The sequence below is a fragment of the Bacillus rossius genome, chromosome 13 (assembly GCF_032445375.1).
Source record: "Bacillus rossius redtenbacheri isolate Brsri chromosome 13, Brsri_v3, whole genome shotgun sequence".
Taxonomy (NCBI): Eukaryota; Metazoa; Arthropoda; class Insecta; order Phasmatodea; family Bacillidae; genus Bacillus; species Bacillus rossius.
The window spans coordinates 2,389,385-2,416,971 of NC_086340.1; the positions used below are offsets into that span (position 1 = coordinate 2,389,385).

Below are 27,587 nucleotides of genomic sequence, written 5' to 3' on the forward strand. Positions count from 1 at the left end.
AAAAGTGCTCTCGCATTACCACGATTGGACTAAATGCACCACACGCAACATATTGGTTATATCACAGAAATAATATTTTTAATATAACCACGAAACTAAATATATTATTGGAGGGGACGAAATTGAAGACTTTTAGTATTGGGGGGGGGGGGGGGGGGGGAATGTCGTCGTCGTCCCCACCACCCCGGTTACGACCCTCGTGGCACACAATACACTCGTCAGTAGAGTTTAAATTTTTGCTCCCTTGTGATAAAAATACAGATTCACACATGTGCTTTTATTTTTCGCAGCATGCACAGATGACAGGGAGTTTACTGTGACCGACACGGCCGGGCGGCGGGAGACGTACCACGTAGCTCCGCACGATGGCTTCCAGTCCCTGGGCCTTGTCCACGCAGCAGTACAGCAGGATCGCCTGCAGCTCCTGGGTGTACTGCCTCCACCACGCCGCCGTGGCGCTGCCGAAGTTGCCGTTCTCCCCTGCGCAACATGCCGTCACGCCCTTGAACATATATATACTGTACAGAAGTCGCACAGCCCAGGTTAAAAATTTCTAATACGGTTTTGAGGTAGTTGGTTGATTCACCGCCGCAATCGCCACCATCTCTAGGGGCATCGACTCGTGGTGGTCCCTAGCGGACAAGTGTCTAACTCTTCAAACACCCCTTCCCCCTCCCGTCGAACGACCTTGAGCTGCTGTGAATGGTGGATTGGGGGGTTGCGGGGGGAATGACAGCGGGCGACAGTGCTGCGCTCTCACGTGTAAATAACGACTAAGACAATGCAGGGCGTTACGGCGGCGCACTGCAGCGGTGGAGTTCCCAAGCTGCTCATCATGCGCTCCTGAAAAACGTAGAGTAAATCCTATCCACTCGCGACTTCTATACAGTACATATATTCAAAGGTCAAGCTCTGCAAGGCGCCTCGTCCATACAATACAACTAGTCACGGTACCTTACTGCATTTTTCTCAACATTCGCAACGAAAACTGGCGTTATTTTGTTATTTTGTTCCTATGTGCCCCTTTTATGAGACAGCATTTAAGATTCAGACATGAAACCAGGGTGTCCACAAGGAAAAAAATATTTCGTACCAACTTAGGCGAGAAAATAGTACCAGATTTGAAAGAAAAAAAAAAGTACTGAATTATAATTTATGGTTTTAAAAATTTAGGAAGTTATAATGAAATTGCAATGCTCTAACTTAAATATCACACGACACACACATACATTCCATAGTTCTTAAAAATCATTACGCTTAATAATAAAACATATTGGAATTACTGTAATATTATTATATTAAAGAAAAAAAAAGTACTAGATCTGAGCGTAAATGTACTAGACCACTAAAAAACTTATAAAAGTACTAGATCTAGTACAAAAGTACTAACTGTGGACACCCTGCATGAAACTAACACTTATGAATAATTTCACACAAATTCTATTTCATAATTGTTCAATGTTACTTCTAAAGGTAGACGGGAATGGGATTTTTGCTTCAGGACGGATTTATCCGGGATCGGGATAAGGGGCAACAGCATTGAAATTACGTCCCTTCACTTGGTAGGACAGAAAAAAAAATATTCACTATTTAAATGTAAATATTTATAAGTCTCTCATAAACCAACCACAATTAATAGTCCAAATGATTTCAAGTTTAAAAAAAATATTGACGCATAGAACAAATAAGCAGCACATAAAGGAAATGCCCTATTCTACTTCAAACTTTCGTGAAGAAAAAATAATTCTTTCACATATTCACGTTTTATCTAAAATATTGCCAGCACTAGAGTAAATACGTTCACTGGCCACCTCCGTTGCTGGTTTATTTGTTAAAAAAATTGTCAACTAATTTTTTAGCTTTATGATGTTGTATTACATGCCTGTGCATTCCTATTGAACCATATTCAGTTTTCAGGAGAGAAGGGCATAAGTGCACTGCATCCTTTTATCAGGTAATTTCTTGAAGAATATCCAAACAGGCACTGAAGTCACAACTATGCCACTACTGTCTGGCATGCCAAATTTTAGAAACGAACAGCATGCAGGATTTATACTCAGAGAAGTCAGCGCTTCCAACATATATTTTGGGCGGCAAACCTTCGCTGGTGAAAAGTTCCAAGATCTCAGGAAGACGGACTTGATGGTAGAGGTTCACAGTTGAGATTATGTCTACGTCTTCCCTGATACGGGCTTCCAGCTGAAAACATTCACACCACTTGGTGTAAGCAAACAAACCAGTGACTTTGACACACACTGTCTCTCAAAGACAGAAGAGTTTAGAAAAAACCCACCCATAGCCCACAAGTGACAGAAATGTTACTGCATGTCAACTTGTAGCTAAGCATTACTCAATTTTAATTTCAAACCGTAGAAATAAGTTATCACATGCACAAGATTCAAGATGATATGTAAACAGAGACTGCAGCCCTCTCCACCATGTTAAGCCTCTTTTCAATTTTTTTTTTATTTGTTTGAAGTAGGTACACACATGTAAAGCATCTCTCTCTATATATAGACACACACACATGCGTACACACACACGCACCAAATTTGTTAAATAAAATCATTAATACTAATAACGTCTGGAGCAGATTTAATCAGAATAGAAATTAAACTGTTAAGCATGTATTTGATTAAATATGTAACAGAATAAATAGCTTACAAACAAGGTACTGGAAGGTATGAAATGTTTTATTATATTCATAAGATAACAAATTAAATTTTTACAATCCAAAAATACCAAAATGATCACGTCCTTTGGATATTTTATGTCATAGAATGATATTTCAGTACTTTGAGTTAAGATTATTTAAAGTTTGTTAATTTCACTATTATCAACTTGGGCTTTGACACTATATGGTTTACTTACATGGATAATTGTGTACTGACTTACATTTAAGTATAATTTTTGTTTTTACCACAGTTAAACATAAAATTTTATTATTTATTAATGTTGTAACATGCCCACCAACAGCCGAGGGCTTTAGCGGTGGGCACAACACATACGTATATAAAAGGACAACATATAAACAATACAAACAAAATACAAACAAATAAAGTTTAAAATATAACTATTAAAGATAAACATCAAAATATAAAATGCATAAAAAGAAATACAATACATGGATATTATAATGAAATAACTAATTGCCGACATCATTATAAATTTGATAAGAAAATAACACATATTATAGGCTCATGTAAACAAAAACAAAAAATTACATTATATAGCTACACTTTTACAGATTAAGATTATCAATTTTATTGAAATTAGAAATGAGTCGAAAAATTATATCATTCTTTTCATGGTATGTACATAGATAGGGTAGATGTTGAATGTCTGTTAAATTGGGGAATCCTAATGCTTTGACCTTGACAATATTGAATTCTTTTTTTCTAATTATACACAGATGTCACTGCAGTCATAGCAGACGTTTATAAAGCACGCAAGTCGCAAGACGTCACCAACGCTATAACTTAAAAATTAAAAACAGTAGAAAATAATTTTTTTTTCCCCCTGGGTTTTCGTTTCACGAGTCACAAGTCACGATTTATCATCCAAATAAAATAAATGTTAAAATAATTTTATTTGAAAGAGTCAACTTTCTTGCCTTGTGTGTGATAAGTTTTAAAATTATTGTAAACGTGATGTATAGTATGACGTAAAGAGCAACAGGGAAATCTATGCACGTGACTTCCTGCGTCTTTAGAAGTTTCCGGAACGCGCGTCTCAAGTTGTGGCCGCCGGGAAACGCCGAGAAGTTGGAGCTTCGCAGAAGCTCGCGTTGCAACGTGACCTTAGGCCATCACTAGAGCCACGGAAATTTCGCGGGTTCATTCAGTCGCAAGCTAGAATGCAAACCTCCACACCGTCGCACTGTGTTCGTGATCGGACCGGCAGTTGTCTGGACGCGCCCCTCCACGCCCGTGAGCCATACGATGTCCAGCCAGGAGAGAAGTGAGCGAATCACGGGTAGTGCCAAATAACAAGGGATAAAAATGTTCTCGCTAAGAAATCGACCAATGGGAAAGCGAACATGGGTCGAGCACGCCCTATGACTTTGAATTCTATCATGAGGCCAGGGGAATCAGCGAGATTTCCGGGTCTCTATCCTACACAGAGCTCCCGCTGGCAGGACGCTGCTCACCAGCGTGTCGAAGTGCGGGCGAAGCAGCCCCAGCAGACGGTCCACGCCCCGCGCCACGCTCTCCGAGGAGGGGGCCTCCCCCTGCAGCACTCGGGTCTCCGCGAACTCCCGCAGCTGCGGCCGCAGCGCCTGCAGGGGCCGGGTGTCGCCGGCGCGAAGCAGGCACAGGTCCTGGAAGGTCAGCCCGCGGGCCTGCGCATGCGCCCGCCCGTCACTCCGTGTCAGCTTCACACATTCCGATATGTTTCGTACTGAAACTGTTACCAGATAACGTGAAAGTCAAAAGACGATAGCCGGACGTCCGATGACGCCGGTACCAGATGAACCAACCGAGTCTTTCCCTGGTGGCCACCAGGATCGCTCGAGTTAATGGCAGCAAAATGGTGCCATGTTTGAATTTTGAAGCGTCCAACACTTGGATTAGTTAACATAAATCTAGGGTAAGCACTATTTACAAATCCAACACAATAAATGGAAAGAAAAAAAAATCAACTATTCCAACACCTATCACACCTGTGAAATTTTAACACGTTAAAAGGTTTCCACCATCCGTCACTTCCTGCTCATGTAAGCTTTACGAATTTCGATAAATGAAAAAAAAAAATATTTTGAAAACTGACTATTCCAACACCTATCCCACCTGTGAAATTTACCACGTTAAAAAGTTTCCACCGTCCGTCACTTCCTGCTTGTGTAAGCTTTATGAATTTCAATAAATGGAAAAAAAAAAAGTTTTAAAAACTAACTACGTATTCCAACACCTATCCCACCTGTGCAATTTACCACGTTAAAAAAGGTTCACTCCGTACTTCACGTGCGTTTTGTTCACAATTACTGCTGTACCATAGATGTAAATTGTTCAAATAGGATTGTATAGGGAAAAACAAAGTGCAAGAATGCCAGGATGCTAGCGCTACGTGGTAGTGCTGGCTAACACTAGTGTACTCGATACATCGAAGGAACATAACATTCGCAGTTACGTTGTCTGTTCGCACCCTTTTGTCTTGAAAGAAAGAGAAATTACAAATCCTTCTATTCCTGTGTTTTTTTCAGATGCACGTAGGTAGTCCTATATTATTTTAGTTTGTCCACTATTCGGCAGTGACAAAAATAAAAAAAAAACAAGTATTTTCTATTGCTCATAAAGAGTTTAATTTATTTCATCGCCATTGTCACGAATAGTGAATCGTTTTACAGAAATGTTGCAGTATGTCTTTAAAGACAAATAAAATAGCAGCTGGAATAATGATGATTGAAAAATTGTTGGCTCAGTTCAGCAAATTCAAGCATCGGGTGAAGTGGTTAAAAAATTTAAATTTGTTTATAAAACTTGATGAGTAACTTGGTAAAAAAAAAAGTTCAAACACTGATAAATGCTAAATTGATATTTCCTGCTTATAATGTTTATTTCCTTATTACCCCTTGAAAAACATAACAGAGTTCCACTGTAGGTATTTTAACAAATAGAATGTATAAAGGAATGGATATAAAAGAAGATTTGAAAAAAAAATTGCTAAAGGTTTTTTATCGCACATTTAACTCTGACCCCTGTTGTGCATTATGATTGCCGTTTTAATTTGTTACATCGAAAGATCCTGGATGCAACAAAAATTGTGATGTAACAATGAATAATAATTGTATCATTACATCAAATAATCAGCAAATGAATTTTTTTTCTTCTTTCTAAAATTGCTTGTATTGTAATATTTTTTTTTGTTTTTTGTCCAGTATCTTTCGACATAACAAATGAAAACAGCAAGCATCATGTACCCGCAGGATCAATCACACAGGATCACGCCATCGGGATCAAGGGATGAACTTGGATATCGTCACATTACGAAGAGAGGCGATGTGCCGTGGACCAACCAGAGTCATCATGAAGTCTGTTAGCAGGTGCTCTCCTTCGCTCTCCGGCTGGGCCGCGAAACTCTGCAGCAGATCCACTAATGACGGGGTCTGGCCCTCAGCACCTCCCGAGAATACCTGCAGAGCAGCGGCAGACAACTCCAGTACCTTCAAAAACCGAACCCCCCGCTTTGGTTCCCAAAAACAATCACGTGTTAACACCTTTGTAATACCGTGGTTAATCACATAATTGTCGCAGTGTTATTTCAGGGGATCAATATTAAGATCAGGGGCGCAACAATAACCGGGGCAAAGGTATTTTGTCCCCCCTCTGAAACCTTGAAGTGGGGGCAGACGGTGGCAAAGAAAGTGCTGTGTAATCAATTTTTAGATAATAAAACTGCTTAAATAGCACCATTTTCCACCTTGAAATACAAATTTTCCCGGGGGAAGATCCCCGAACCCCCCGCTTCAATAGGGGGATCAATTATTCTTTATAAAAAGGTATATTCCCCCCCCCCCCCCATGGAAATTTAGTTGTTGCGCCTCTGATTAAGATGTGCCTGCACAATGCCATATCCTGTCCAATTAGGTCAGTTTGGTCCCACCATTTTCTCAGTAAGATACAAGTTATTTTTTTTTCCATAAAAGATATTGCCCAAAAACTTCTTATATCGTATAAAATAATGTGTTTTAAAGTTTAAATATTTTATTAGTTCCGATATTACTGCTTACGTAATTAAATCATAGAAATACGAAACAGTCCAGTGTGTAAATTTTCTTTTCTAGACATTTTCAAATGTTGCAACCTTTATCTGTTTGTCTTTGTCGTTGCTGTGTACAGAGTATAAAAAGGTAGCAAGTGTTAGTTGGCATTATTCAAGTTTGGTTACGTTGACGGCTTGACGCTCATATATAGAATATCAATAGATTAACCATTGTATGTAATACACGCTGTCTAGTGCCGAGTGAACAACATTGGATAGCCCGCACTCTTTCGTAGTTAGAGTGTACTATAGTTAACTTTACCTCAACAAAAAATGCTTTTCTCACATAAAAACCGCACCCCTACATTTCAAACTTGAGTTTGGTATAAAATGTCTGACAATTATGCGATAAAATGGATATACACACGTATCAAAGAAAAAAATTATTTTCAACCAAAAATAATATTGGCTACATTTTCAATCAACGGTAGGATAGACACAAATACACCATGTACCGTTAATAGGATAACTTTTGTGATGGTAGACATATTTTAGGTGAGCAGTACTAGTATTTTAGTGTTACATGTGTGGTGGGATTTAAATGTTTAAAATCGGAGTGAATACAGTAAACTAATTTGGAATAATTATGGCAAGGCTGGATATAGACGTAATGGAAGCATTGAAGCTTTTTAAATGACTGAGGCTCCCTAATTAAAAAATATTTTAGGTACTGCTTCATTGCACGTCTTGCTATTGCTCTCTGCAGTCCAGTGTGGTTTACGACATTTGCAAGATTCGTGTTGGCAGCACCTGCAGCCCTCACCTGAAATAACGGTAGCCCCTGAAGGAGAGACTGCATCCCGGACGTGTTGTCCGGCGTCTGCACAAACACCACAAACAACCAATCACATTTCTGCATCACTCACAGCTGTCGTGGGCTTTCATCTACCGTATTGGCCCGAATATAAGGCGACCCCGAATATAAGGCGACCTGCAGTTTCAGGAGGCCAAACAAATGTAAAAATAATTTTTGGTAGAAATTAATGTGAAAATTCATTAGACATACATTTTGTGTTGATAAATCGTTTTTGCATTTATGTATAACAATTAATTTATATTTATCACTTTACTTATTTAAAATAAGTTTGAATGGCCTACCCTAAAAGTCAAAAGAAAACAATTAGAAAATATTTACACTTTTAAATATTACACTAGAAATTTTTTCGTGTTTACTCTAATGAAGCTGCATAATTGTCATCTTCAGAGCTGTTTATTTGTCTAGAGCTCGTTCCCCGCCGTTCCACAGATGTGTGATTGTTCATTTTTCACAGTTTACTGTATCTACGAATTTAAAATTTTTACAATGGCTATTAATCACTCTTAAAATACAGCATTTAACTTTCCGTTTGACTTAAGCTACGTATTACCACAGAACAAGGTGTATTACTATTTAGTAGTGTGTTTAACGTAAAAAAAGCAAACAAAGAATGCATCTTGCCGGAACAAAACAAGTGGCTAGCTGACATGATGAAGCATACGGCCATGAATAACTTCGGTTACGTGACCGCGTATATTTGTCCATATTACTCTCTGACAGAGAGAGTCTGTTCTATGAATTTGAAAGAATAATCTATTATAATTATGAAAGGTTTTTACATAAATAAAGAGTGGATTATTAAAATAGCTTTTGAAGCAACGTACCAAATTCCTGTTAATATGGCGTCTTCGAGCGTGTTCGGCAATGTTCGTTTTACAACAAAGAAATATTGTGGAAAGACAGTTGGCAGCCGTGAATTTCCATACATTACATCCGAAATGTTTGTAAACGTAAACAATCATTCTGAAAATAACTGTGATATTTTAGTACAAATATTTCAGTTAAAAATCTGAAGATAAATTACCGTAAATGTTAACACGCGATTGTACACAAAGTACAAATATGAATTGTGAAATAAAAGGTTGCCATTTTGAGATGCTTCAACATTCACGTTTTTACTCAAGAACAAATATTTTAATTTTCAACTTCAAACAATTGTAAATTACTGCAATATTAGGTGGATTTATTGTTTTTCCCCGTGTGAGGTAACAAAGTTTTAGTTAATATAAAAAATCGTGAACGTTTTGTTAAACAATGTTTCTACTGTAGCTTTCAGCTTGGAACTAATGTTTGCGGTTCTGACGTCTTGGGTGCGAAAATAAGGCGACTTCCAATTTTTGCATCTCTCGTTTATGTAAAAATGGTCGCCTTATATTCGGACCAATACGGTACTTGCGATGCCTCGGTGATTCGTGTTTCAGGAAAACTCTGCATGTTCCTGATTCAAGTGTTGGATTCAAAGGAATGACAATAGGCATTACTGTTAAAATTCTAAGGAATCTCAGAAGTTTTTCAATTTTCCCAAAGACAAAGTCGAAGAATTTTAGCCTTCAATTCGACTTAAGACTTTCCGAAGCTTCGCACACCCCTACTGATTACTGTAACTTAGATTATTTGAAACACCAGTTCTATCATATTGCACTATTCACAATATCAAACCATTAAAACAGCCAAGCATCAGGCATATTATAATATGATCAATGCCAATTTCATGTCAAATGCCTAAGAACTCCAGGCAAAAGTGTGTAAAAAAAAATTGAGAAAATTTGTGAACTAAATATTTAAAAGCAGTCAATGCATTGAAAAATAGAGTAAGTGGCATAATAAAGTGAGAATCTAATAATAAAACTCTTCCAAGACAAAAAGTCTGTACATTGAATGAATTGATTAAAAAAACTATTGGAAATTGCTATTTACATTTTTGAAAAAACCAAAATATAGTTTTTAAAATTTTTTTCCAATTGTTGGAGTATCAAATGAAAACTACTTGACTGATTTTAATGAACTTTTTTTTAATTAGAAAGGTCTTAGGCTAACTTAAAAACCAGGCTGTATATAATTACCGAATTCCACCCCCAAGGGGATGGAAATGGGGTACATATTTGGTGTTTGTTTGGTTAACAGATATTTCATTAAATGAAAAGGAGGTAAGTGTAATTTCATCAAGGTAAAATATATACTGAAACAATTTAAAACAGAAGTTTTAATATCAGATACTTGATCTATACTAAAAATTAAAATAGGCCTACACTTTTCTCCAGAGTGACCAACCACAATGCCCTGCAGGGCGGGAAGTTTAAAAATGTTCAAAGTCTATAACACTACACTAAACATGCTCAAACTATACACGCAACAAGTCGGAACAACTACTTATAAGCATAAACATCTTCAACGGTAATTCACGTCCGACGCGAAAAACCAGCGGTGTTATTCACGCAATGCGCTGGAAAGACCGGCTACAATTAGCTCTCTCTGACAAGACGTACGTGCGCGCGCACGTGCGCACCTGCAAGACGCGTAGAGTCGGGCGAAAAAGCAAAAAACGCCTCGCTCCGGCGCGGAAATGTTTTGGAGATGTCTTGTAACTTTTTAAATTTTTTTTTTCGGAAAACTGGTTCCGGATGTCGGGAGTTCCGTTTGTGGGAATCACGGTCGAGGGGTGCTCTACGGTAATAAGAACATCTGGAATTGCATGAGATATCCTTGAATGACGGTGAGTGTCTGTGAATGGTGGGTGAAAGGGACGGGTGTAATGTTTAAAATTTTTTTTTGGAAAAATTAGTTCCGAACGTTGGGAGCTCCGTCTGTGGGAATCACGGCCGAGGGGTGATCTGCTGCAATACAAACACTTGCAATGACGGCGAGTGGAAGGAGGAAGTTAGGGCCGGGAACTCACCGCGCCCAGGAGCCCCCGCAGCAGCTGGGCCAGGCCAGACGCCCCCTCCTCGCCCGGCGGCCCGCCGGCCCCCTCCGCCGCGATGTTGGCCGCCAGGCCCCCGAACACGTCCAGGAAGCCCAGCAGGTTGGGCTGGGGCGCGGGCGGGGGCTGCGCCTGGGCGGCGGGGGGAGGCGGAGGGGGGGTCTCGGCCGCCCGCGCCGCCTGCTCCGGCTGCTGGGCGTTCCCGCCGGCGCCGCGCGGGGACCGGTCCGTGGTGAAGGTCACCGCGGGGCCCAGCCGCGGGGCCCGAAGCCGCCGCCGCCCGCTCCTGATGTGGTGCGAGTTGCACGGCAGGAACGGGTCGAAGTTGCTTGTCCCCAGCGCGGCTGCACACAACACCATCCCCCGTTCCCTCCACAACTGCCCGACCGAGAGAGAAAGGCAGCATCCACACAGCGCCATTCCCCGCTCCCTCCACAACTGCCCGACCGAGAGAGAAAGGCGGTATCTGAACATGACAATCCATGCTTAGAGACCGTGAAACTTCGCGGGTTCAATGACCTCCAGGATAGACTCCAATATCCTCTACACACTCGGGCAAATGCCTAACTGTTCACCGGCCGCTGATCCGTGAGTCGTCTCTCGACCGGGCGGCCTGTGATTCGACACTTCTATGAGTGAGGGTCTCTAATTGGCCCTCAGTCCTCCAGATTAACAACGAACCGACAGAAGCAGCACTAAGGTATAATTATTTGAATTTAGCATAACACGAAACGAACCCTGCGAATTTTCCGGGTCTCTATCCATGCTGCACGGGACTTCCGATTACAATTACAGCAAGCATTTACTCTCCCTTTCTTATGCAGTTTCTGTCATCACTGTCATTTTGGTGTGCTCTGATAACAGACACAAGTCACAGAGTACAAAAAAAATTAGAACCAACTTAGTAGAAGACTCAAATTAGTTTTCAATGCATCTGAAATACTGTATTTTGTAAAGTAAAATATGAAATGATAATTTTGGAAATACATTTACCTGTTGTATTTCATTAAGTGCAACTGTTAATATTCACTTTTATATTTCGAAGATATCATAAGTGAAAGATAACATTTTGGTTTCTACCGTTTGTGAATATATTATAAAATTTCCTCATTAATAGTGACTAACTGCTACAAATTGTTTCTCTTGCAAACTAATAATTGCTGTTTAAGCTGAATTATTTTTCTCTCTCAGGATGACCACGTGTTCTTATAAAAATTTTTTTCTGAGATAGGAGAATTTATTTATGACAAAATCAGCCAGCTTTATTAACAGTAAAAGTGTGCCTCTAGTAATAATACTTCCACTAATTTACGGTCTTAAAAATAAAAAATTAAAAATATATTTAATGGTGGTGTAAAACGCAAGATGACATCGAGGACTCACAGTGCACGGCGGACGGGGCGAGATGCACGTGCGGGCGGGAGGTGGAGCGAGTCTGCGTGGCCGTGGTGGGGTGCGTCGCCGTGTTGCCGCGCGCCTGGCTGTTCTGGCCGGCCTGCGCCTGCGCCTGCGCGCCCGAGGCCGTGCCAGAGGCCGAGGCCGTCACGGGGGCGGCGGCCGCCGTGCCGACGGGCGTCCCCACCCGCCCCATCACGTGGCCCGCCATCGCCTGCATCAGGTTCTGGATGAACTCCGGCGCCGGGAAGTTGGCCCCCGCTGGAACAACACCGCGCCGCGCCGCTCGCTGCTACTCGCAGAACACGCCCGTGCCTTTCTAATCCTCCACGCGATTCCTCCCGCCATTTTCAGAATTTTTGCGGTGGTCCTAAACGATTGCACTGCTACCCAATAATGTATTTTGTACATACGTATTACTATGGTATGAGTGAATGGGTCTGGGGAATGCATGATCGCCTCACCGGCCTGCTCGCCCCCGCCGCCCATGACGCTGCCGTCCAGGACCCGGGTCTCCATGGAGTCGATGGTGATGCTGGACGGCCCCACCTCCATGAACACCTCCACGTCCGCCGGCGAGATGCTGAAGGACTGCGGCGAGAAGAACGTTCCCCCGACTGCGGGGGAGCACACGCCGGCTTCAGCTCGGGGCGACCACTCCCTCACAGGGCTTGTCAGGGTTACCATCGTCACTTCCATCGTATTACAAAAATGTTAAAAAAAATTATCATCACTATCACGACCACTCCCTCACAGGACTTTTCGGAGTTACCATCTTCACTTCGATCATATTACAAAAATGTTAAAAAATTTATCACTATCAAGATTTTGGGGTGAACTCAAAACAGATTAAAAAAAAAAAAAAAACCAAACTGTTCCTTTATATCATGAAATTAAGCAGCATTTAAACTAAAACTTAATTCAAGGAAATCTTTTTAATTTTGAAATTCGAGGTGGGGAAAAAAAATAGTACCAAAGATCATAGATCAGAAAAATTAATTTAATTTGTTCTATTGTGCATTTTTTAATGAATCAGATTTAAACCATAAATGCTTGCTATTTTTTTTATTGTTCTAAATGTATGTTTTAGACCCAATTTATTAATAATTATTTCACCGTAAAATTGTAACACGTAAAATTTTATCCCTGTTCTGGTGTGAAGTATTACAAAAAACTGCTTTTATAAAAAAAAAAAAAAAACAACACAAAAATACTGTGTGTATTGGACTAAAGATAAAACAGTAGAATCTTGTTGTCCCTAGTCACGTGGAATCCCGACAGGTTGGAGGCTGGTGACATCGAGCAACGTCGAGCAACATCGAGCTCTCACCGGTGCGAGGCGTCCTGGCGCGGCTCTGCGCGGCGCCGCTGCGGCCGGAGTTGCGCGGGCGGAACGAGCCGTTCAGCCCGCGCGTGCGCGACCGCGCCAGGTTCTCCCCGTCGCCCGGAGCCTCCGAGGGGGGAGACGATCCGCCCCCGTTCTCGCGGGGGACCGGGGCGTCGTCGCCGGGGCCCCGGGGAACGTCGCTGGCCTCCGCCGCGCCGGCCGGCGCCTGCGTCTGCGCCTGCGCGGCCGGGGCCTCCGTCGTGCTGTCTGCGTCGCGCATCACGAACTGCCCGTTGCCCGTGTTGGTCCCGCGGTTCGCCACCAGGTTGAACTGGGCCTGTGTGTCCCAGCCACGTCGCACCCTTTACACTCTCCATCTCCTCGCCAAGTATATCCTCACAAAATCACTCCCGAACTCACCTCCTAAACATACAAGTAGCTTGTTCTCTGCTGCCATAATGCACGAACATTTAAGACTAGGTAAATTAGGGCCTGAGTGTACAAGACACATTGCACCTTTACACTCTCGCATCCTCGCCAACACCCCTATTCTTCTAGTATATCCTCACAAAATAACTCCCGAACTCAACTCTTAAACTTACAAGTAGCTTGTTCTGCTGCCATAATGCATTAACATTTAAAGAGTAAGTAAATTAGGTCCTGCGTGTACAAGACACATCGCACCTTTACACTCTAGCATCCTCGCCAACACCCCATCCTTCTAGTATATCCTCACAAAATAATTCCCGACCTCACCGCCTGAAAATACAAGTAGCTTGTTCTGCTGCCATAATGCACGAACATTTAAGACTAGGTAAATTAGGGCCTGCGTGTACAAGACACATTGTACCTTTACACTCTTGCATCCTCGCAAACACCCCATCCTTCTAGTGTATCCTCAAAAAATAACTCCTGAACTCACCTCCTAAACATAACAGTAGCTCGTTCTGCTGCCATAATGCATGAACATTTAAAGAGTAGGTAAATTAGCAAGCAAGATCACGAAAATGAAATTAGCTTGAATAACTTTGCTGCCATCAAAGTCATTAACACACTGTGTAAGGCGACGTCATGCTAATGGAGCATCGACAGCATTAGGAACAAGGTACCCTGAGAAAATTGATTTGCGCACATCTGCCACATTTCACACTGGCGAATATTTTGGATTTCACTCCGCCAGGAATTGAACACTCAACTCGGTCCTGTCTTAAGACGTGAGGTTTGACCACCTGCGGCCGCCTGAATCAGCAGAGGGCAGCGCGGACCACTGAACTCGGTACTGTCTTGAGACGCGAGATTTGACCACCTGCGGCCGCCTGGATCAGCAGAGAGCAGCGCGGACCGTGCAAGCGACGCACGGCACTTGTCAGTCACCTGGATGGGGATGCCGGCCTGCAGCACGGCCGAGTGCTGGATGAGCACCGGGCGGCAGCGCAGGATGCGCGGCGGCGGGGAGCTGAAGTCGCACATGATGTCGCTCATCGCGTGGTAGGCGTGCGACAGGAAGTGCATCACCTCAGACACCAGGAAGAACACTCGCTGAGCGCTCCTGGCCTCACTTGCCTGCAAGCACACACACTCCGCGTCTCCACATGCCACGCTACACACACTCTCCTTGTCTCCACATGCAACGCTACACACTCTCTCCTTGTCTCCACATGCCACGCTACACACACTCTCCTTGTCACAACATGCCATGCTACACACACACACTACTAGTCTCCACATGCCATGTTACACACTCACGCTCGTCTTCACATACCACACTATACACATACTCCTTGTCACCACTTGCCACGCTACACACACTCTTCTTGTCTCCACATGCCACGCTACACACACTCTCCTTGTCTCCACATGCCACGCTACACACTCTCTCCTTGTCTCCACATGCCACGCTACACACTCTCTCCTTGTCTCCACATGCCACGCTACACACTCTCTCCTTGTCTCCACATGCCACGCTACACAAACTCTCCTTGTCACCACACTTCAAACACCCTTCAATTATCACTGACGGTAGGTTCAAGCCCACTTTTCTGATCACAGTATCAAATTTAACTAGCAAAAAATGCATCACTCAAATAATGCTATTCTGGACTAAAAATTATATAAATGAAAAAAAAAAAAAAAAATTCCATTACTAGAAAAAAAACAGCATTCAAGTATCTTCATTCAGACTTCTGTGATTCTTCATATTTAGGGATGGTGATTTTTCGTTTTCGCGAAATAGATGCGAAAATATGCTAAATTATATTTTTCCCGCTATAAAATGCGAAATCTAGACTATTCCGAGATAAATGCGAAATCAAGGTAAAAAAACGTAGATTCGTCTTCACTCTACACAATTTATTTACCGATTGTATTTCGTTTCAGTTGAGTATCAAAAGAAACCATTTTATGGCGTATTCAGCAATAGTACATATCTTATTGTCACGTCATTCACAACACTATTGTTCGTAAATATTGAATGAAAAATGGCCATTCGTGCCTCGCGATTGTAAACAATGCAAAGAACAACTAGCTGGAAGAGTGTCCGTCATCTTGCAGAGTACAAGTTTTTAGGCCACCATATTGCGACATCTCTGCTTCGCCGCGCCCATTTTCTGTCTGTGTTTCACGTGAAAGCCGCGTTCTTGTGTAGTCTGTGGAAGGTGGTGTGTTTACAAATACGTGCACACTCGTGAATGTATTGTATACTGTTATTTCTCGTGGTAAAAATGGGACGAAACGTAATTTCCATTCGCGATCGCATAAATGAATACAAAAATGAACAGTTCTACGAAAGTGATACGAATATTTTAATGTGCAATTTATGTAATCGCCGTCTGGAGTGGAAAAAGATGTACTTGAAAAGCACATTAAATCTGAGGGACGTCAGGCTGCAAAAAAAAGATTCACCGAGAAATCGGATGAAGAATAAAAGTTGGTAAAACGGCAAGCAACGGTTTCTGGCATGATCGAAAACTAAAAGAAGGCGAAAATTGAAAAAACGAGTTTCAATAACATTATTTGTGCACTCTACATCAACTATGGCCATGAACACGGCTAAAAAAATATTTATTGTAATTTTAAGTATTCAATTTATTGCACTCATAAGTGCTAAAAAATTGTTTGGAAACCTGCCAAGATAGGCTATCTTTGTAGTTGTGTTAGATCTTTATTTCTGTGGTTGTTAATAATTAATATGTGTATTATTTAATGCTTTTTAAAAATATACTTTTCTTCAGTATTGTAAAATGAGAGAATTGGCTAAATCTTGTTTTTAAAAATGCTACAAAATGCTAAATTTCAAATTCAAAATGCTGTTATTATTTTAAATGCTATAAATCACCATCTCTATTCATATTATATACTGAGTATCTTTTAAATTACAGGAAAAACATTTCAATACTTTCATGTTCTACACTTTCCTGCCATTTAATCTACGTTCATGTGGTCATGAATAATGTTCCCAACCTTAGCAACTACTCATACAATTTTATGCTATTATTAACGTACATAACCTAACCACTCATTAAAATGGAGAACTATTGGTAAACAAAACTACTTAAAGTATAAGAACACCCTCTTGGAGGAAGACTGAAAAACATGCTAGGACGTAAAAAAAAAAACTTTTTTATGGCTTTTATTTGTGATTATTATTTCACTAGACTTCACAGCCTTATACATGCTTTTTAATAATATTTAAATCATAATTTTATCTATTTCTAGATAAGTGAATATTTATAAAAAAAAACTAAGGTTACATAAAGAAAAAAGGTTTTCATACAAAATTGATATTATTCGACGCAATGAATATTACTTTTTGAAATCCAGTTCAGGTATCGTTTATAACTTTAAGTTTTTTGTATTGTTACGAAGTTGTACTTTGTATGAAAGTTTCGGAAGCAATCTAGCATGCACAGCCGTTGCACCACCACCGAGTTTCCAACCCTCAGTTGTTCACCGCTGTTGGCACGGACCTGTATGCGTTTAACTTCAAGCATAAACCATAGACTAAGTAGAGGGTACCTTCCACAAACAACTTGGTATCAACCCCCTTGTGCAGTAGTTACTAGTGGGCTCTCAAGGCGTCCCACAAGCCTCGGGACTCAGAAGATTACGCACACGGCTGCTCAGCGAAACTCACAGAAGTCTAGGGAAAGCTCTTTACTGATGTCGAGCGGTACAAGGAGTATCGACCGGAGATCTCGGCAAGGATACAACCGGAAGACTCACATGAGTATCGACCTGTTTGGACTCGAGCGCACACACGACTAGGGTTACCAGACGTCCGGCAAAAGGAGGACATGTCCTCCTTTTTATGTATTTATTTGCGTCCAGCCGGATTTTCCTTAATGCTCCAAAATGTCCGGCTTTTTTATAAAGTGAGATAATTCCTGCAGTTACACTCTGAGTAAAGCGCGCAGTGCGTGCTAATGCGCTGTCCGCAGAATCACCCCACCAGTAAGTAGTTCTATGACAGCTTGGCAGGTAGCAGCACATGCAGAAGCACGTGTTTTTAATATGCTGTACGTATATGCATAGTTTGTTTGATTCTTTATACTGAAACTGTATTGAAATGCCAAAACATTGTAAAATATCGTACTCCATTGTAATCAATTCATGGCTTTTTAAGAAAACACGTTGTCCTCCTTTTTAGTGAAATGTCCTCCTTTTGCGAGATGAACGTCCTCCTTTTTTTATTATCAGTGTCTGGTAACCCTACTCACGTCGTCGTAGTGTCTGGTAACCCCACTCACGTCGTCGTAGGCGGGGTCGTCGCGCATCAGCCGGTGGTACTGCTGCAGGAAGGGCAGCAGGCGCTCCTGCACTGCGCCCAGCTCGTCCATCACGCCCGCCATGACGGGGGCGTGCGGGGGCGACGCCCGGTCCTCGGCGGGGGGCTGGGGGCCCTGCCCCTCCCCCTCTGGCACCACCTCCTCCCGCTCTGCGGGGACACACGCCGGTCCAACCTCACAACACCTTCTACACCTTCGACATCCAGCACATGTTCGAGGAGAAAAATACATCATGGCAGGGGAAAACACGTGCTTCAGAAATGGAAGAAATACCCACCAACCAGTAAAGTGCTGAATTACGTGCACAAACAAGAGACTGGGAAATGCTGCAAAATGCCAGAAAACTATGGCATACATGCCTTAAAAAAAACTGTGTTTACATTTCGGTATCGAACAATTTTAAATTCTCGTATAAAAAAAATTTACAAATAAAAAAAGTTACAATAACTGTCAAAAGTTTAATCAAAATAATATACACATGGACAGAAATCTATTGCCTTACAGTAAACTACATCAACTCTAGCTCCGTGTGCAAGCTTTGCCGTAGATATACAAAACTGTCCCAGTAATCAATATTATACATATAATTATTAAAAAACAATGTTACGAACGTGTGCAAGGCCACGTCACGCGCAGGTGCAGAGCTAGCTGGGCTGCATCACATGCCGCCGTAACATGAGATGTGCCGTGCACACCTGGGTGGCCACTTTCCCTCCCTCAGCCCTCCTGTCCCCGCGCGGCGCTGTTAGTTTGACATCCGAAACCTGACAGCTGCAGAGTTACGCGAGCCGCCGACACGTGTTTCGAGAGATTTCTGCCGTCGGGTCGGCGCGGAATGACGCGACTGGCCCCAGCCGCGCTCGGGAGTTCTGGAAGGTTTCTGGGCCTATATATGTGCCCGGGACGCCAGCCTTGGGGAGAATGGAGTTGAGGAGAGTTCTGAGGAGTTGAGCAGTGAGAGTTCAGACGGGAGCTTTCCCGCGGCGGAGTTTCCGGGGCAACAGTGTCGCGGGTGCGGCAGAGTAGCGAAGTCCTTGAACGAAGGTTCCAGGGCAAGGAGTTCAGTTCCGGGCGATAGTGTCGCGGGCGCGGCGGAGTACCGAGCGAAGTTCCGAGCGAGGAGTAGAGCGGAACCTCGGCGAAGGGAAGCGAGTCCCGCGGCGGAGATCCACAAGGGGTGCTGCGGCGAGAGTTGCGCCAGAGGTGCGGCCCAGCGAGGTGTGTGGAGTGTGGAAACTGAGTGACTGGGGAAGCAATATTTATAAGTGCAATTGATTATTTGCCATTTTAAATTATTTGTAAGTGACATAAGTAGTGGCAATAAATAAAACCGTGTAGTGATAAAAAATCTTATAAAAAAGGGCTCTCCTTTACGAACCCCCGTAAATCGTAACAATAATATAAAAATATTACATGTTGCAGGAACATGCACTTAAAAACCAAAACATAACTTTTTAATCAAAAAAAATGGTCTCGCGTGTTATTTATTACACTCAATGTGTCTTGTCTCATTTTCAATAAAAGCTCACTGTTCGGTAAAATAATACACGTGGTGTTGCGCTTATCGTGGGGATTCGGCGGATGGATACTATTCCTGCAAGTAGTCATCCGGCAACACTGTCCGTTTGTAGAGCAGTGGACTTCAAGATGGCGCCGCGATAAGCTACTCGGTAATTTTGTCGGTGATCTGGCACAGTTTTTAAGTACCGTATTTACCCCAATAGAGGCCGACCTCGATTCTAGGCCGACCCCTAAATCCTGTTCACTGTCCATTGGAAAAAACAGTTAGTTGTCATCCTCCACATTAGAATCACAATCACTTGTATATTTTCTTCTTCCTCACTGTCATCTTGCTCACTTCCACTTACTCTGTCTTGCCACAAATCATCATCTTATAAATATTATAATAAATATAATATATCTGATAAATATTATAATAAACACTAAATTACACCTTACGTTATGTACCACGTGTTTACTAACAAAGTTTTTTTGTAGGTTAGTTTGTCACTGGAATCTGATCATAGATTACAGTAATATATCTACTAACAAAAGACGTCAATACCAGTATTGGAAGTTAGAAAACAGTATTTATCTATGATGAAACACCAGTTGTGCCAACATCCATGATGTTTCATGCTCAAATGTGATGCCATTTTGCAGTTACACTGTTTCATAATGGATCACACCCTAATAAGCACAGATGTTGGTAACTCTGCCGGCTAATGTTTTGTTTACCTATAATTCTTACGTATGTTGCTTGCATACATACAGTATTCCCCAACCAATATATTAGTTAGTGAAATTGCTATTGTCCACGGAAAACCAAATCCAATTGTGTAAATCATTAAATGCGGTTATAGTACTACAGTATTACGATAAGTAATTATTTTAACTGACTTGATTGAGTGCTTTTTGTCTTGATGTGCGGTACTAGGCCGACCCAATATTTTCAAGGTAATTTTTGGAGATAAAAACCTCGGCCTCTATTCGGGTAAATACGGTATATACACAACACACAATGCGCTCGTGACGCATGTGTACCTGACACGTCCAGGTCCTCGCCGGCGGGCGGGGGAGCCGTCGGCACGTCGCGCTCCTCCCCGCCGCGCACGATGGTGATGCTCGGCACGCCCGAGGCCTGCGAGGCAGACACGGCCGCCGCGATGGCCGCCGCCGCCTGGCTCAGCCCGCTCGTCGAGGCCGCCTCGGGCGCCTCGGGCACGCCGCCTTCCGGCTGGCCACCCGGCTCGCTGCGGGCACGGCGAGCACACACGCGCGCTTGACACGGACCCTTCGCCCGCCTGAGTACTGGAGTGTTCCGTGTCCACTTTTCTTGGGTTTTTTTATGCCATGGACACGAAATTAACATTGGTATTCATTTGTACTATATCCACACACAACGTCTAGGCACATAAAAAAAGTGTTTGTTCTTAATTTAAGACCAATGTTATCTTGTTCCATGTCATGATGTTCATACTTGTTTGAACTCTTTCCAAATGCTTATATCTCAGTTCCGACTTCAACGGACATAGAACACTTCAATTCTCAGGCGACGACTTGCGGTGCTCTGCGTCAATTCAAGAGTAGCTTAATGGCCTCGGTGCACGGGCGTAGATGATTGGGGGGCCAGGGGCCTACTTACGCTTACAAAATCACGTCTGAAACAGGGTCGATAAACGTAAATGCCAAAATTATGTTTTATGGAAAACACTCCGTTTTAAAGTTTCTGCTTATTGTATGCGTATTGGCCAACAAATGGGTAGTACCATATCCAGAGGTAACTTGTGTTGGTTAAAACCCATGCACAAAACTCTCAACCCACCCCCCTTCCTTTTTGAATCCTAAAGCCAACAAATTTGTGTCCTTGGCCTCACGGACAGCTACACGAGTACTGTATACTGGAGAAGGAACCAGCTGTGATCTGCAGTAAGTATCCACCCAGCATTTGCCTGGGGTGGTCTCAAGTGGCCAAAGGGGAACCAAAATCAGGAAGGCTCTACAAGGAATCGAACTCTGGTCCAAGTCCTGTGTCTTACAACTGTGCCACCGTGCCATCAACCCCACAGAAGCCCAACCACCTAGTAGATCAAGACTTGAAGCCCAACCACCTAGTAGATCAAGACTTGAAAGCCCAACCACCTGGCAGATCAAGACTTGGAAGCCCAACCACCTAGTAGATCAAGACTTGAAAGCCCAACCATCTAGCAGATCAAGACTTGGAAGCCCAACCACCTAGTAGATCAAGACTTGATTCCCAACCACCTAGTAGATCAAGACAGCCTCCACAACCAACCTCGAACTCACCATGACCCACCTGGTTGCCCAACCTCCTCACCCCACCCCATCTCGTCGACAAGCACCGGGGCGTCATCGGGATATCCTTGAACACTCCCCCCCTCCCCCCAGCGGTGGGAACTGCCCTCCAGATATCACAGCTCAGGCACTGGCTGACTGTCTGGGTACCACACCCCTCACACTCCCGGCTAACTCGTTTAACATTTAAAATAATAAAAAAAAAGCCACGCACAAAATAACCTGTGGCCACAGTAACAAGGAGATAGCCCCTTCCTAGCGCTCGCGGATCCTGACAACTAGGAACAACCTAACGTTGTGCTATTTTTTTTCTATTTGGTGGTGCCGTGTAGCAGGCAGATAGTTGTGGAAACGACACGGAAGGCGCGGGAAAACACGCAAGACGTGACCACGCGCCATTTTCCTAAAAACACCTGTTAACTTCTTGAATGAATGAAAGAATGAAATGAATTAGGACACAATGTCTCAAACACTGGGGGTCATCAGGCAGAGAGAGGTTACGGGATGAAAACGAAACGCTGACGGCAACCCCCCAGGTCTGATTCACAGCTGACGGAGCCTCACCCCTCGTCCGGCTCCTCGGGAGGGGTCTCTGCCCCGGGCGACTCCTGGCCCTCGGGACTCTCCAGCTTGGTGAGCGTGGCCTTGGCGCGCGTCAGCATCTGCATGGCCAGCGTCAGGCGGCTGCGCGACAGGCTGTGCGAGGGCTGCGGCGGCTGGATGCCTGCCACCCACACACACCAGTCCTGCCACCACCCGACGCACTGGGGCCTCGAGGGGCCCGCCCGCCCGGGCACACACACACCGTGAAGAACCACGCCATTTGAGAACTGCTCGAGATACCCGAAAGTGGGGTCTGTTTATGAAAAGCATTTAAGAATGCGCTGAGGGCACACAAGTAGTATTTTTTTCCATATTAATTTCTGAACTGTATTTTTAGAAGAGTTTAAAGTGGCTAAAAGACATGTTTTCAGTGTAATTTTTAGACATAAAAACAACCGGTACTGATTCTTAAAAGCACTTCAGGGACTTATATTACACCTTCATGAAAACACCGCCTAGCATGTCAATATAACATCCAAATGAAAGTTAACACACCATTTAGGGTTGATATGTAACAAAATACATTAAATCAATCATAAATTTTAAAAAAAAAACTTTACTCATATTAGACAAATTTTATCTTTTATCATGGTCAATTCAATAAATGTAATTTATTGATCATGAATTTTGTAGTAAATTGATGGAGAAAAAAAAATTAACATTACACTGTTTGATCTTGCATCTCAACACGTTTTTACATTGACATGTGCCATTTTTCAAACCCTTAAAAAATTTGTGAATTAAATTTTTTTATTTTTTTTTGTAGTTCTATTCTAGACATGCTTATTACTAATGAATTTAATGTGTAAGTGTATCAGGTGTCAGTTTAAATGAAACTATTTTATGGGAAAAGTGTTAAGGAATATTTTAGTTTCATATTTGCTGAATAATACCTAATTTTTAAGAATAGATGAAGGCATAAAAATACAAACAATAACAGCAACAACTCCTGTTTCAAAAAAAGAAGTTTGAAGCGTACAATGACGTTGTACCCCCGTCAAAGAAAGCTCCAGCCGGCAACGGAGATAAAATACAAACAGATGTAGAAGTACCAACAAGTCCCTACAGGTAGGAACAATGTGAAAAGTGTTACGAGTTCCCCTACGTGTTTCAACACTTAATTAAGGAAAACCATTTCAAAGGCAAGGCATATTTATTCATAATAGATACAGTAAAACAATTTAAGACAAATAAATTATACTCCACTAAGGTACAATAGTAGTATACATGGATAAACATAACACACACACGTTATAAGTCATACGTACGAGAAAGAGGCCCTCGCCTGCCTGTTCAGGGCGGGAAAATTCCAGTCCTACTGTCAAGAATTCAACCTCTTCACTGATAATCCAAGCCCTTGGCTGGCTTTTAATCATCCCGCTCAGCTCGGAAAACTAGGCCGTCGGGTCTAGGTTCCGGATTGTACATTCGCGAGAGCAAACCAGCCGCAAAGTTTTCAACCCCCATTAACGTGATTCATATCCTGGGCGTACAAGGAGGAAAAACCTACCAAGTCCATGAGATATTCATACGACAAAGTCCAGTTTAATGTGTTTCATGACAAGTAATATCATATGACCAGTACATTATTATGTTAGATTAAACATTTTTCAGTACCGTATATATATTTAACGATATTTTAACAAACCCATATGAATATTTAAAAAATTCAATTTTTCCTCATGATTTCACTACGTGGACTTGAAGGGTTTTTCCTTGTACGCCCACGATATAACCTTGTCCCCGCTCGCTGACGGGGGGATCAGCCAGCGACCGTCGAGGGGGCGGGTACCTTGGGCGTCCATGAGGTCCGCGGGGAAGGCCATGGCGCCCAGGTACATGGCGTTGCCGTCGATGCGCGGGTGGCGCGCGGCGCGGCGCCCTGGGGGGCTGGGCCCCGCGCGGCTCGGCTGGTCGGGCCCCGGGGGCGGAGCGCCGGGCTGCGGGGGCGGCCGCTGCACCAGGTGGATCACCTTGCCGTTCACGTCTGCGCACACGCACGCACGCCCGTGACCCCGTCGGCATTGCTCCCCGCGGTCCAAGTCGAGTTACCAGGACAACATGTACACACCAACACACTGACGCACTGACGCACAGCCGTGTTTGGTTCTCACAGCTCAAATAAAGTTATCAGAACAAACACAATCTAAAAATTTGGTTTGGTACCTACTGAAATGTTAATTCACTCGTATCCAACCAGCCAACGTCCCTTTAACACCCTCACACAGTCGTGTTTCCTCGAGACACCCGTCCTGCTTGCTCCTCACAGTCCAAGTCAAGTTAAGAGAAAAACATGTACACACCGACACACTGACGCACAGTCGTGTTTCCGAGAGACACTCATTGGTTTGAATCTCACAGCGCAAATAAAGTTACGAGAACAATACACAATCTAAAAATTTGGTTTCGTACCTACTGAAAAATTAATTCACTCGTATCCAATAATCCAATACACCTTTATCTTTACAACCTTGTAATCATAAGTATTACAAACGGTAGGAAATCATTTTAAATGTCGGGAACCAAATGTAAAATAGAATACCATTTTCAGCTCAGTACCGATAATCTGAATTTTGAAGAACCAAAATGGTTAGCAAGAATATATTTTTTTTTTTTTTAATTTCCAAACGTTTGGTGAAGTGATTTTTGATCATCTATAGAGATGTCCTGTAACACCTAACGGAACTAGACAATCGGTAGCTGTGCATGGTAATCAGTACCACAGTGCATACCCCTAGAAAATATTTAAAAAAAAAAAAAAATAACACAAAAGATGATGATGTGTCGCGAAAGCAAAACAGTATTTTTTGATGGACACAACACACGTGCAACTGAAACATAGCACTTACCATATTCGCTGAGTGCTTTCTCATCCTGCAGGACCCGACCACAATAGATCATACGCTGTACGTCGACCGGTACGTTGATGGTCTCTGCTATTCTCTCCTTCAACTGCTTCACTGTGGTCTGCAAACATTTCACCGCAACAACTTTCACATTCTTCCTGCACCACAACGCATGCTTCACATTACAAGCATAGCGATCTGGAAAATATGTATTACCTACAGCAGGAGCGGAAATCTGAAGGATTTGTAACTCCATTATCATTAACACTCCCATTTCATTTCACAATTACGATTTTGCAAGCGCCTCCACTGTGGGGGGAATTTTAAATTCAAGGGGGAACAGAAAGTTAACACTGCGCAAATAACGATATCAAACAATCATAGCACTAGTATACCTAAATTTACACAGAATTAAATTATCCATTATTCTAAAAAAGCATAAAATCTTCACATTAAATACCAATGTCAATTACTTATTTGTAGAGACCAGATATTATGGTTTTATTTTCAAACAAATATCATTTTTAAAACAGGAGATTTTGGGGTTATTGTTTTTATTTTTTTATGAAATCTGTTTATTAAAAAAGATAGCATATTATTGAATAAATATGATACTTAAACATTTCCTGAAATTTATTTCACAAAACAGTGTCTTTTAACTCATAAATGATGCACTTTTTCAATATAACGATTTGTAATAAGCATGTTTTAACTTTTCAAAACAAATGAAGTAAATTGATTAAATATTTTGTTTTCGAAAAATATTTAAGCTCATAATGTAAAAAAGAGTACCTAAAAACAGTTGCAAGATTTAAAAAGTTAACTTATTTTAATCTTTTTTTTATTAAATTGTGGAACAAAAATCATTCTAAAAAAATAACTTTCACTGAATTTAATATTCAAAACATTACCTATGTATTTCTCATTGAAGTTAAGATTTGTTTGAAAATTCTGATTAGGTTCATGATTTTAATTGCATTGCTTCGTGGTTTATTAGGTTGAATTTTGGTGTTATATGTTGTATTGACATTTTTCTCAGTGTTATTTTGGTTTTATTGCAATTCACAATAATAATCTCGTCCCTACTTAATAGTTTTTAAATATAAAAACAAATCAACCTCCATACATCATATTAAAATCATTAAACTAGCAGAAGGAAATCTGAACGTTGTGACATGCGGAAACACTCGCTACGGTGGTTACTTACATCATCAGGAACAGAAAATGGGTGATTCTGTGAATCGAGTGTTTTCACAGTCAAATCAATCATGGCTAGGCCCTGAAAGAAACCAGAGAAAGATCAAAATAGATCATTAGTATTTACATTGAAACAAAGAACAAGGACAAAGCAATACAAGCAAAACATTTTGTACTGTATTTTAGACAAGTTACAAAGAAACATACTACAAACACTCGAATGTAGACTGTAAATAAAATGGTTGATTCCCGTAAAAATAATAATTACACGTGGCATATTTTTAGAACAGCAATAATTTCACGTCGATGTATAGTGCACAGTCATCGACTTTCACAGCTGCAAGTTAAAAACCTATGATGCTGAATGCTTGTGTGTCGCTAAGTGAAACATAAGGTCAATGTCACAAGTTATGTATTGCAATCTGGGTCCCACTGTTCCAAGCACACAAACAGCCATGTTCAAACAGTAGGCAGAGTGATATAACCCATTCAGGACAGCCCCCTTGCATATCAACTCTTACGTAACACCTACCAACATAACGATAACACTGTGTTTCTACTTAAAAAAAAAAAAAAAAAAAAAAAAAATCCGTCAATTTTTTGGTCAGTGAGTTTCGATGATTTCTGCTAAGGGAAATTTATACTTTGCGTTCTATACGGCTCTCCATTCTTCCTCTATGTAATCTTTCGTGCTCAAATCCAGTTCTGCATACTTCATTAGCGTTTCATGTTCAAAACCACAAACTCATTAGTACCATCTCAAATTCTTTGTTTCCATTTACGCAATAAGGTGACGACTTCATTTGTGAAAAAAAATCAGCAATTAATGTTTTCAAATATTCAATACTACTGTTAAGTAGATTCCTAAGAAAGAATACTTATGGCAGGCGTTATCATGGTACGATTTCCCTAAAATTGCATTTTTTTATTTCTTGCTATTGTCCCTAGATCTCAAAACTAATGAAATCTAGTGTCAGTTCTATGGAACTTATAACTACCACAATTTGGCACAAATTACTTCCAACCTGATACATAAAAATGTACAGTTGGAAAATCACAGTTCAATACATTCATGGGCAAAGTTGTACCGAAGGCTATAAATGGAAAAAAAAATTTTTGA

The 27,587-nt window shown here is 41.9% G+C and overlaps 1 protein-coding gene across 3 annotated transcripts in view; it reads right to left on the minus strand.

The window, feature by feature from the left end:
* Positions 1–27,587, minus strand: part of LOC134538091 (large proline-rich protein BAG6) — a 41,976-nt gene that overhangs the window by 8,690 nt on the left and 5,699 nt on the right. For 2 of the 3 annotated variants that reach the window (XM_063379106.1, XM_063379107.1), the window contains exons 2-17: positions 26,478–26,549; positions 25,274–25,391; positions 24,217–24,411; positions 22,386–22,545; positions 20,550–20,758; positions 17,937–18,154; positions 14,596–14,784; positions 13,225–13,558; positions 12,359–12,511; positions 11,883–12,155; positions 10,476–10,843; positions 7,526–7,582; positions 6,017–6,133; positions 4,151–4,342; positions 2,100–2,199; positions 350–480 (exon numbers count right to left, since the gene is read on the minus strand). In XM_063379106.1, coding sequence (XP_063235176.1) covers positions 350–480; positions 2,100–2,199; positions 4,151–4,342; positions 6,017–6,133; positions 7,526–7,582; positions 10,476–10,843; positions 11,883–12,155; positions 12,359–12,511; positions 13,225–13,558; positions 14,596–14,784; positions 17,937–18,154; positions 20,550–20,758; positions 22,386–22,545; positions 24,217–24,411; positions 25,274–25,391; positions 26,478–26,540 — 2,877 coding nt within the window. In that variant the 5' untranslated portion in view covers positions 26,541–26,549. The remainder of the gene's footprint in view (positions 1–349; positions 481–2,099; positions 2,200–4,150; positions 4,343–6,016; positions 6,134–7,525; positions 7,583–10,475; positions 10,844–11,882; positions 12,156–12,358; positions 12,512–13,224; positions 13,559–14,595; positions 14,785–17,936; positions 18,155–20,549; positions 20,759–22,385; positions 22,546–24,216; positions 24,412–25,273; positions 25,392–26,477; positions 26,550–27,587) is intronic. The other variant, XM_063379108.1, reaches the window with a different exon arrangement.